At 37.8% G+C, this 13,063-nt stretch overlaps 1 protein-coding gene across 1 annotated transcript in view; it reads right to left on the reverse strand.

The window, feature by feature from the left end:
* Positions 1 to 3,551: 3,551 nt before the first annotated feature.
* LOC142152851 (uncharacterized) overlaps positions 3,552 to 13,063 on the reverse strand; it is a 33,149-nt gene continuing 23,637 nt past the window's right edge. The window contains exons 6-8 of the mRNA XM_075209880.1: positions 10,898 to 10,978; positions 8,797 to 8,837; positions 3,552 to 8,464 (exon numbers count right to left, since the gene is read on the reverse strand). Of these exons, the coding sequence (XP_075065981.1) occupies positions 8,381 to 8,464; positions 8,797 to 8,837; positions 10,898 to 10,978 (206 nt within the window). The 3' untranslated portion in view covers positions 3,552 to 8,380. The remainder of the gene's footprint in view (positions 8,465 to 8,796; positions 8,838 to 10,897; positions 10,979 to 13,063) is intronic.

Below are 13,063 nucleotides of genomic sequence, written 5' to 3' on the forward strand. Positions count from 1 at the left end.
ACATCCGCCCATGGGCAGTAGCGCAAAATGGAGAATGGCATCCTGCCATACTTCCTGTTTCCTCCTAGACCACCGGGGAAAGTAGCAGTTGCCATGGAAACACCGTTCTAGGAGATGGAGCAAAGCGTTCCTAATACTAACACCGGGCTGCCTTTGTTGCAAGCTGCTTCACTAAAGCAGTCGATTACGGACGAAACTGAGCTGCTGCGCATGCGCAGTACTCTGTTTCAGCCATAATCGGCTGCTTTAGTGAAGCAGCTTGCAACAAAAGCAGCCCGGAAAAGTGCCCGTCTACAGATGGTGAAGCAGCTGCAGAGCGCCGGCGTGCCAGACGCATGTGGTCTGCGTGCTACGCCTGGAACGCGTGCCGGGGGTTGCCGACCCCTGCTCTAGGGGTGCATGGGATAAAAAGTACATGTTCAACAGTTTCATCACAATTACTATTTATAGCATTAACAGTCATTCAGTCTATTTTCTAATGAGCGCTTCACAGCTGTCCAAATTGTCCAAGGACACTGCCAACTTGACCTGCAGCATTTAACATTGTGCCCTCTCATCATCTTTTAAATGTCTACTAATGCCACGGTCTGTAGTTGAGGTCTTGAGTCCTTTCTCAGCTTAATGAGTTGTGAGTTCTTCTTTTATTCTTCCGGTGTGTACATGAAGAAAATAAAAATACAAAACTTAGTGTGACCTGTATATATGGTATAATATATAAACCAAAACCAATATGTGATAAAGAATAAGGATATTTCTCCTACTGAAAATAATATCACCAGTAGGTGATGTAGATATAATAGATTTAATATTCCTTCCACTGAAAAAATCCATTCAAGTGAATAAATGAAAATCCCCGTGTGTATGCTGGATGATAGTCTTGCACAGTAAACACAATGCACCTGAACACATATGGCAGTCTGTGTTAGTTATAGCTCTTGTAATCTAATTGCACAGGATAAAAAAATCTATTAAGGTAAATGAATGAAAATCCCTGAGTGTGTGCTGGATGACAGTCTTGCACAAGGTGACACTTTGATGAAGAACTTGATATGAAACGCGTTGGTGTGAGTGGGGATCTAAAAGCAGCTGTAACAGTTCCGTGTGAAGCTGTCTCCAACTCTGGATGTATAACATCCTGCACAAGCTGGCGTGTTTTCTACATGCTATAACATCTTTATACCCAGGGTAAGTGCATACCCTGAAAGGACTGGATCCTGCTCTTGAAGATTGCTGATTTTAATGTTTTTATGTGTTTTAAGCCAGATACATCTGTTAATAAAGATATTTGTTTTTATATATCTATTTCTGTAAGAAGTATGTCTCATATACGCACATTGTTCTGTGAGGGGAGTGTTATGTAATATGCCCCTTGCTGGTTTAGGGACATATTAGACTCTGTAAACATATGATGTTAATGTCACATCAGCGCAATTGTTGCCCTATTGTATTTATTATATCAAGCAACTTAGTGCCCCAAGAGAAGAGGTGTACAATGGAAAATATATCTATACATGCATTTTTTGCCAGTGCCAAATTCTGTCCTCTTAATTTCTCAGAATGTGGACTTTCAATTGCATTGTCTTGTCAAGACCAATGTTTTTGGCAACCAAATTTGCATTAATGTCCGTAATACATAATACTTGTGTGGGAAGGCAAACTATTGGCCTATCTGAACTGTCTGGTTACATATTTCTTACACTTCACTAATATTATATATATATATATATATATATATATATATATATATATATATGGGGATAGATAAACAAGTATGGCGCTCCAATGTGTAGTATTGATAGTAATATGGGAAGATGTAATAAAATGCGTACCATATAGATGAAATCAATGATTGTATGGTAGAAACGGAGTTCCTCTTCTGAGGTAATGTCTCCCCCTCTCCAATAATAGCGATAATGTGGGTCAAAAAATAGAGAAACACAAATAGTGCCAGTAGAGCCAGCCCAATAGAGCCAGCCCTTGCTAGGTGTAAACCCCTATACCTGGGAGGGACTGCTGCTAAAGATTTCCTGTGTTCAAGAGATGAAGCTCCGGAGAATTTAATCATCATTGCTGGAATGTGACTACAGGGTTTGCTGCTAATTTACCTGAGTTCACTCTGCAGCATCTGGTACGCAGTATAAGCTGTTGGTGTTTTTTGGAGGTGTACTCATAAGATTAACCCATTTGGTGCCGGGCTAACATTTGATCCTGGTGGAGGTTTATCACATGTGGTGATACAGTACATAAACTCTATTACACTATTTGTGTTTCTCTATTTTTTGACCCACATTATCGCTATTATTGGAGAGGGGGAGACATTACCTCAGAAGATGAACTCCGTTTCTACCATACGATCATTGATTTCATCTATATGGTACGCATTTTATTACATCTTCCCATATTACTATCAATACTACACATTGGAGCGCCATACTTGTTTATCTATCCGCAGTTACCACATCCCTCCGGATTAACCATCTGGACCCAAGTGACTCAAGGCTGCCGCTCTTAAACGAGCTATGTGCTTTTATTGGGACTGATTGTGTATATCTTGGTATATCCATCTACCAGTTATTTATACTGGTTGTTACGTTGAGGTTATTAGCGCTCTTTATATATCTGCTGTGTGTTAAATATATATATATATATATATATATATATATATATATATATATATATATATATACAAGTTAACCCGTGCATGATACTCATGCATTCTAGTCAAATCAAGCTACTTAAGGTGTTAAAAAGGTTCTTGTCATGCATTTGGGCCATAGCCCAGGCCTCCTCAGGGGAAGAACGTTACTTCCCGACGTAAGCGCCCTTTTTTAGTGTGGTTTTGTCCACATGTCACCACCTCATCATTCTTCTCCATCACCTCATCCTTCATTTTCATCCCCACATCTATCCAGATGTCTATCCAGACACAGGGATCTCTCTCAGCAGTCCTGAGTATCACACTCCTCTCACTCTGTCACCCCCGGCAACCACCAACCACTCCCCACTGTCACCCCCGGCAACCACCAACCACTCCCAACTGTCACTTCTCCTTCAAGAAATATATATATATATATTTTTTAAATCTTTATAAACACTTTTAACAATTAACAAATTAAATTAACAAATTAAAAACATCTTAGTATACCAAATTTCAGCCCTTTCTGATTTTTTTTCCCACACACACTAAGAATTTAGTAGGTCAGTGTATAACTCCGCCCAGCAGGTGGCGCTGCAGCTTGGTTTTATTTTTTACACACACACACAGACAGACTAACACAAGCCACTAAGCATTTATATTATAGATATATTACACTGGTCAACAATCATTTTGTTGCCAATCACAATAGAATGATTTTGGGGAATGTTTGTGCTGCTGATTCCGAATATGACATCGGTTTTCCAAGATTGGCTATAATATTTTAGATAATTGGTACCTGATTGAAAAACATAAAAATGCTAAAAATGTTATGTCAGGCAGAGCCTGCTTACAAATCACATTGAAATTGACTCAGATCATACAAAAGTAAATACATGAAATACATAATGGCATTTTATTTGGTATAATAACAGATAAACATAATAAGCTGATCCAGACAACTCCAATTAATGCATGGTAAAACGCTATTTGTATGAATCAAGGTTGACACTTTATGACACTTTATTCTCAAACTGGACATTAGTATGTAGATACATGGTAAATGGATGTAGATATACATGGTAATTGGCATATATAAGAGTCCCCTTGTTTTATTCACAAGGGCAGAATTACAGCCCACATCTACCTTACTCATAGCATAAACAACCACTTAGAGTAGGTAAAACAAGGTATTTGAAAGCTCCGCTCTTGGCCTTGGTCCGTCGATCTGCTTTTTTCCCTGTGTTCCTCCTTTTTTTTTATTTTCTGTGCCTGTTATAACTCATTAGAATTCAATGAAACTTTTCATTTTGCTACTTATATACAAGACCCTTGGGTATTCATGGATCCATTAATGCTGCTGTTTCATACATACATGTATAATCATATAACAGCTAGAAGGCATACAGAAGTACTTACACAGCAGCAAATCTATGTCTGAATAAATAGTTTGATTGTCTAACATCAAGCTAATGAAGCAATTGATTTGTCAATTCCACAATAAAAAGTAAATTCTGAAATACTTGGAATCCTTCTATCACTTATATAGAACTTTCAAAAGAACTGTGAGATGGACTTCTTTTTGTATTAGCATATTTCCTAGACTATACATTAATTATACATTGTTTTATGGGTTATCATCTCAGACATACTCAAAGTAATACACGGTAATGTTATAGAAAGCCAATAATATCAGTTAGTTACGGAATACACTGTTGAGGTACCTGGAAGCATCTCTTGAATCGTAAGATGGTTCCACAATCCTCCTCTAGGTACGGTAATAGACTGCCTTTCTAGTGGATTAGACATTTCTGTCGGGACCATTGAGAAATAGGTGATCAAGGGAAGGGTCTCACATGGGTATTGTTAGGGATATAGCAATTATACAAATGTTATTTTATGAAAACACACACATATATACATAGCAGATGATGACTGAGTGGTCTTTATTTCCTCTTTGGGATAAACACTGGAATACAGAGCATTGATTCATCACCAAGAGAGGACACTCACCAGTTATTCACAATCTGCTTCACTTCATGTTATTTACTCACTGTATTACAGGTCAAAGGTCAATGTTTCAGTCCTTTATAAGCACCTCTTTCAAGACCAAAAAGAACAAAAACACATAAAACACCATCTACCAAGTTTAAATACCCTGTGGTACCAGTTAATTGCACTCCACACAAACTGGAAATGATTACACAACATGCAATCCACATTATATCCACCATCAATTGGTAATGTCAGATGTGCTCCATCACAGATCAACAAACGAACTACCTCCCGACCAGACATACCTTATGTGGTCCAATCTACTTGTAGAAGATAAAACTGAGACTTGGTTTGAAAAACTTCAAGCACAGGTTGATAGGAATAAAAAAATAACTTACTGCATTTAAATGTAGTAAACCTGAAAATCTTGAAACTTATCATGACTTTTATGTGTGTAATAATATATGATGTTTACCGAGGGTGCTGTTCTGTGATGTAATGATGCACACCATTGTGATGCTTGCAAATCAGTTTCTTAGATTATTTAAAATACTCTGTGTGCAAAGATGAGGGCAACATAATTCAACAAAGGGGAGTGCCTCATTCTTATAAAATAGTTTGATAAATAGCTACCCTCGGGACTGCAAATACATTTACTGTATTAAAAAGGGAGGTCTACATGGGCATCCAGAGGAACATCAACTAACAGCTTAATATTCACTGCTCCATTCAATAACTTCAGTGGCAACCGGAGCAGCTTGAACATTGCAGCAGCCATAACTGTGTTGCCTACATAATAATTTATACATGTCACAGATGCATCTAATTTATGAGATGCCCAAAGCTTGAATCAAACGCCTGTGTGTGCGGTGGAGATTGGCACGCCCTTACTGTACATTATGTGCAAACGCCCAGTCCCCTCCCCGTTCCACCCCTGAAATCATAGACTGTAGTAAGGGTCCTTTATACTCGAAGATGAATTGGACATTGCTATGTTCTCTGGTGTATGCTCTGGTTCTGGACATGCTCGGTGCGATTTTACACAAAATATGGCACATATCGGCATTTATGTTACTTGATAATTCAGGACCTATATGTTTGATTATTTAATAATGTACAGCTATTTGCATATTTAATCCAAAAATTTTGACTTTATGAAAAGATGACTTAAAAACAAATTCACATCTTTAACAGTGTTTATGGCGCAATACACATGTGTAATAATTTGAAAAATAATGCATACATGGATGACATGAGAAATTAAAATGTTGATATTCACTATGTTGCACAAAACAGTTAGCACAACAATGTTTTGTATGGATGCATCCGGCATAAAAATGCATTATGCAAAGTTCATAAAAACGCATCGGTAGATGCCTAAGACTTTTCATGCTCAGTGGCATTTTCTTTTCTGTCCAATAGGTATGGAAAATGCGTCATATGCATATAGCGTATTGCACAAAAAATAAATCATACTGTAATATTGTACTACACTCTATTGTATATGCTGGTGTATGGATGTGTGAAGAGCAAAGATGTGTCACACATGAAACATAATGCTACACTTCAAGGCACACTGTACCACTTATGAGGATTTTGCCCTGTCCCTCCACCATTTGGTGCTTATAAATGAAATGACAGGTGCACTTGAAACTGTTCAAAAGAAATGTTTGAACAATGTTTTTGATAAATCTTGTGGAAATAACTGTTCTTTCTCCCTTACTGCAGCTGTCTCTCGGCTGGGCCATGGCACTCATTCTATTGACATTACGGGTGTTTTTAGGATTGGTAGGCATAGAAAAAAATGGCCATTTGCTGTAGCTAATTGAGGAGATGAGGAATGAACCAAATGAAAATAGAAATATACAAAAAGACAAAGTGAAAAGGTATAATATCCATAGCAATTTGTAATCCATTGGTTAAACATAATTGTTCCTACAAACAACAACATATTCAAAACATACTTTTGGAATAAGGAAATGGTCGTTGTCTAGTAAATGTGATGAAACATAGAAATAAAAAGAACCAAAAAATGCATGTGCTGCAACTTTAAATTTTAAATATGATTTTTCTATATTAGACATAAAGGGTCTGCTTTAATCGGAATGCAACTTGCACGTCCTTACTGTACATTGCCTATGTTTGTCTGCCTCTTTCCACCCTCTTTTCACCTTTCAAGTTGTAGGGGTAGTAAGTGTACTTTGCATTTGAATATGAATTGTATGCAATTGCCTTTATTGGCAAAAGGACCATTTCTGAGTATGCGTAGAGCTATTTCACGCAAGATATGGCACGCAAGGGGACATAAGTCCGATCATGAATCCAGTGCTTTTTCATAATTATATAAACCTCAGAAAATATATTGCCTCTTTATGAAGCAATTAATCAATATAACAGTGTTACCTGCTGGTCCTCCACGCACAAAAATGATTATGAAGGCATCTCATAAACATTTACTGACATATTGTTTTACTGACAACTATATTTTGTCTTCTGGTTTGAGAGATGTCATGGAGCCTTCACAGGTACAACATCATCATCATCATTGATGTATGTATACAGATATGACTGACTTGAAAAACAGTAGATATAATCAAAGGTACAATGTGCAGAATAATTAATGCATGGATGCAATTAAAAAAACAAATCACATGACATTCAGCTAAGACATGACTGGGGCATATGAGGTAGAAGTTGGATACAAATGAGCAGAATAAAAATTACATTGATTCAATTAACAGAACTAATCACATGGTGTACAAGAATTGAGCATATGACATAACAGAGGGCATACGAAGCAGAGCAATAATGAATAGGTATGGGACATAATGTATAGAGAATTTTTCCCATGAGAGCATTCATTCTAGAGGGGGATGGTGAAGAGAGACAGTAGGATCAAGAGGATCAAGAGGACTGTTTAGTTTGGGGTATGGACCAGGTGATGTGGTAGTTGGGGTAGAATACAGAGACATGGAAAGCAATTGGTGAAGTAGGGGTGCATAGCAATGGAGATTTATCAGACCAGGTGGAAAATGGCACAAATGATAGGATTTGTGGCTAGGTGAAGAGGCTGGTTCAGTCAGAGAGGTGACCCTGTTGGGGCTTCAGGCCTAGCTTAACTGGGGTCTCGGGTGGGTAGTTGGAAGGTGAGCCGAGAACTGGAACTTCCTGGGGAAAATGAAACCAAGTCGGGTGAAGGTGAATGCAGAGTTGGCAGGTCCTGAGTGTCAGATGTTCACAGTTGAGCGGAACTCGTGCAGAGCCGTTGGTAGACCTCAATGGTGAAGCTGGGTAGAGTGGATTTAATGCTGGGGGTCAGAAAAAGGGTCAGCTAGTAGAGCAGGGGTGCAGTCTGAGCTGTACAAGGATAGAGGGTTTATTGCCAGGTTGAAGTAAGGTAATGGTATGCAGGGGAGTCCGAGGAAAGACTAAGTGGAACAATGTTATTCATGATAGGAACAAAGGGCCAGACTATCCCAGCTAGTGATGAATCTCTCCGGCGCTAAGTTGATAGAAGGGTTCTGTGCGTGCTGGCCCAGCCGATGAGGATAGAGTACATAGCATGGGTGCCGAGCCTGATTTAAGTCTCAGCATTGTTGGAGAGCCACATTGTTGGAAGGCCAGGTTGGGGCTTGCTGAAGGCAATGCTTGAAGGACAAGTCGGTGCTCAAGAGTATAGCAGCTGAGTAGAGGAGAGATGGGATGAGGAAAGTATCAATGGTCACCGATTGTAATTAGATTGAGATTGATTTAACAGACATGGTCTGGGAGCTCCTTCAGATACATCTTGTCCTGTTTTATATCTGCATAAAGTATTTCATGTTCAGCAGGTTTCTAAATTAAACATAAACAATAATAGATGTTAGAAACATTCAGGTTTAAGTTTATACCCAGAAAAGCATTTTTTAAAAAAACAATAAAATGGAATTTAAGTAAAAGGTTTCTTCTCCTACAGTCACTGTGAGGAGCACTACGGAACACATTAATGAACAGAGGAATACCAGGGGCAGTTTGAGAATAGACAGGGGCCAATTAAAATCTGATTTATTACACTTATAACTTAGTTATGGGGAAAAAAATTATGGAAATACCCAAAGATGCATGCATTTTAGATAATTTATCCCATACCTGTATTGGAATATATTAATAATAAAGATCATACTAACATCAGGTAGAATGTCATCGGAGCCCAGATCCTTTGCATCTCCTGTAATTGTAATATTATCATAATTATTGTTTTTGCTGTCGTTTTTCTTAAATCATATTTGTCACCATAACAATAATAATAATTACCAATGCTACATCCATCAAAGACATTTTCTAATAAAACATACCAGTAATAAAATAAGAGATGTATTACTAAATACTTCTATTGGGGTACAGTGCCAAATTTAGTGACTTTGGATAAGGCAGACCTGTCCGCGAAGGTAAATCTCTCCTTCATACGTAGATTGTAAGCTTACGAGCAGGGTCTTCTTACCTCTCTGTATGCATGTATTGCCCAGTATTGTTTTATTACTGTTTGTTCCTAATTGTAAAGCGCTACGGAATCTGATTGCGCTATATAAATAAATGTTGATGATGATGACATGAGGATCATTTAATGCAAAGAACTTGTAATTGGTTCCTTTTACAAGATATACCTTTTTTCAATAACTTATGTCTGCATTTCTATAAATTAGTGTCTTTTATTAGTCTTTTATTAGTCTTTTATTCCAGATTTTAACACAGAAAATGCATTGCTTGAACTATAAAGTTATTCAGAAGAGATGAATTAAGTCAAATACTCTTAAAGAGTTTTTTTTCTAATGGATGACACCCTTTAATATAAACCCCACCGCCCCAAGCAGACCTATATGAGGAGGTTGTTCACCCCAAGAGGAAACTGGGTCACGTCTTCAGTACAGCTTCAGCTCATAGTTCAGTCCCAGGTTGGTCCCACAGCTTGAACTCAGGGCTTCAGTTCAAGCCGTGGGAAATTCCCTTGTTATAAATAAGACTAGTACCATAAAACCTCATTTTAGCGCCGGGAGCTAGTCTTGCATCGTCTGTCAGAGTTTTTTTATTTTGCCAAAGATCCATGGATTTATTACACATGAAAACCCTGGATATAGGTGACCAATGAATAGGGTAAATGAGGGTTGTGTAGGGATGTTTTGTTTCAATAAAAATAATGTTCACACTGGTGTCTATTTTATTTACATTTTTCCTTGGTGCACTACTGGTCCCAGTGGGCCTTGGTGCTAGGGCATGCTGATACTTGTGATTTCCCAACTTGTTGTGCCCTGGCAGCCATGGGTATGCTGGTGCTTGCAGCACTACAAGCACCACTATACCCAAACACTTACTGGCTGCCTGGGAATGCTGGGACCCATATTACATGTCGACATTTTAACTGTGTTGACCTAGTAAACATGTAGACATTATGACTGTCGATCTTTTAACTGTGTGGACGTTATGACAGTGGACTATTCAACTACAACCCATTCCATTATGGATATCTTTATAGACCTAATGGGGTTCATCTTACAGAAGAGGGCATCGGATTGTTTATCCAGGAGATTAGGGTTTTGGTGTGGTCTTCAAAGATGTAGTTGGTGGATAAGCCTAGCTTTGGAGGAACAGAGCTGTGGTCAGTGATCAATACGTTAGTGTCAGAGGAGTCGGGCCGCGGAGCACTGCCCTCTTAATTGAACGGCTGTATGTTTTGTGCAGGGGGTCCCCACCAAAACAAAGGCAGGGAGTGAGGGTCTTCGTGTCCCACAAAGAACTGGGGTACTGCTGTTCCCCCTTTTATTTATAGTATTGGATATTTTAGCTGATCAACACTCTGTTTTTCTTGACACCAATTACTACATTTTACCTGTTTTTTTCCAAAATCAAGCTTGTTGACTATCGTTATTTACTATGTACTTTATGATGTGTATGCACAGTTAACAAAGTGTTCGAGGTCAAGACATCAACTGATAGGGCGTTTAATAAAATCCATCCAGTCCTCTTCAATAGTTTACTTGTAGCAATGAGACTGCCTCACAATCAGGTGTATCCATCTCATCTTCAGATAAGGAGAGCTAGCCTCCAATTTGCTACAATGGCTTCAAAGTTAAATTAGAAAACCTCTTCAAAGTCCTCTGACTTGTGCTTACAAAGGCGTACAGAGTGATGCTAAACAGGCTATAGTACTATATGCTTCTCTTTGCCCCTTCCCTGAAAACATGGTTTAGCAAAAAACTCAAGAGACTAGTGTTAATGTGCAGAATGACTTACCTTTCCATTTCTTACTAAATCTAACGGACACATACTGCACATCTTGAGTTTTTGAGTCTACAGACTGATTTTCTGTATCACCTACAATAAATAAGTGGAGAATGGAGATGAGATAAATAATAGCTAATGTGAATAATTATTTCATACATGAGTCTAAGTCTTAGTCTTAGGGAATCATTATCTTGTAAGTTACAGTATTGTTATACTAGTCTCTAAAAGTGATTTACAGAAATATCCACACGGACAACAGTTCTTAAATTTATTTATATTAATATTTATTTTATTTTTAATATTATCAACATGACAGCAATATAATAATAATAATAATAATAATAATAATAATAATAATAATAATAATAATAATAGTAATAACAATAATAATCTATCATCGATTCTAATCGAAGTATCACATCAACGATGTAACAACGGTGGAAATAATATTTGTGCACAGCCAATGCTTTTAAGTTTTAATGATCTAGAAAGATCCATGTATTAGGACATTTCAACAAAAAAAAAAGGTAATTGGCCTGAAAAATTGCACTCAAAAGCCATTGGTAAAAAAAAAAACATTTATTGACATATTTTTGTTCACACCAAATTTCAAGATTTCAGGAGAAAAATATATATGAACGCCTTGTATGAAATGCTCAACTCACCCTAGCTAAGGTTCAGACTGATAAAAAAGTCAAATCAAGTAAAGAAAATTTTAAATAATTAATAACAAAATGGTACCTATTATATGCAAACATGGTTACAGAGTGTCAAGTGCACATAATTGATAAAAAGTCAACATACAATTAAATATGTAATTGTGAAACAAAACATAATCAGCAAGCCTGCTAATAAATTATTAGAACATAGTGTTGTCACTAATTCAAGGATGCTGCAGTAATGAAAATTAATAATATGAATGCTTAATGAAATCCTGATTAACAAATGGCTGACGTGATAAAGATTTCGATAAAATATGTATCAAACTGTAACTGCCTATTAAAAATACCCCAATTATCATAATGTTAATGCCAAGTGCTATAAACTGATATGTGGTTGCAGCATGCGAACTAAAATACTAATGCATAAATAAATAATCTGTCAATCTAAAGAGAGAGGAAGAAAGCAACAGAATGCAGGTAATATGTATTGTAGATCTATGACCTGTTGTGTAAAGGCCAAGCCTGGCTAGTCTGTTAGTGGAGGCAGAATACTAAATATCCACTCAGACTGCTGATTGCTCACTCTCTGTTCAGCTCCACATATGGAATGTGGCGTATTTAGCAAATGATCCTAGCTGACTCTACACTTATCAGAAGGAGAGACTACTAGTGGTACTAATCTCCCACCTCTGCTCACACTGCATCACTGAGTGTTTCCTCACACATACAGACAATTAGCAATGCTCCATGGGGCTACCTGGGTCTCTGTGTGGGACTGCCAGTTGTCTATATGTGCTTCCTTATTCAGCGCCCTATGTGGATGGCAGTGATTTATGTGCCCTGTGTGGCTGGCAGGGTGCTCTATGCCCCTGTGTCTGGTAGAATAGTTTACAATCTGGCTTCCAATATTAGCTGCGGTCATTGTGGCTGGCAGAGGACGCTGTGCAAAGTACGACTGCCAATGGGTTCATCAAACAAATGCTCCATCAAACGAGTAAATTAAAAACGCTGGTAAATGACTGATCATTTTTTCTAGTATATGAAATAACTCATGACAATACGTTGACATCACATTTGTCTTCTTTTCAGATGTGACAACTTTACATTTCTATCAGTTTGAGTGTATGGTACCTTGTACTGCCTTGTACTGTGGTAAGCGTTGGAGCCCCTACCAAAGCAATTAAATACCCCAATATGGTGGTGTAAAAAGCGTGCCACTAAAAGGGTTCACTGAGGTTGCCTGAATGTTGCCCCCCCTACAAGATTTTACTTATCCTCAATTTAAAAGGGTTGGCAAACACACCTAGAAAAATGTACAATCACTGCAACATGAAATGCATTTGAACAACTTGTCCCGCAAAATGAAACCAATGGATGCAATCTTGGCAAGATAACTCATGTGCATTTCCATATGCATCTGTGCAAAAACAGAAGCACAATGAATTTTGTTCATTTGCACTGTACCTACACAAGTTTTAAAGTCTGCTGTCCCATTGAGTCAGATAAAGTATTG

This window comes from Mixophyes fleayi, chromosome 4 (assembly GCF_038048845.1).
Source record: "Mixophyes fleayi isolate aMixFle1 chromosome 4, aMixFle1.hap1, whole genome shotgun sequence".
In the NCBI taxonomy this organism is placed as follows: Eukaryota; Metazoa; Chordata; class Amphibia; order Anura; family Limnodynastidae; genus Mixophyes; species Mixophyes fleayi.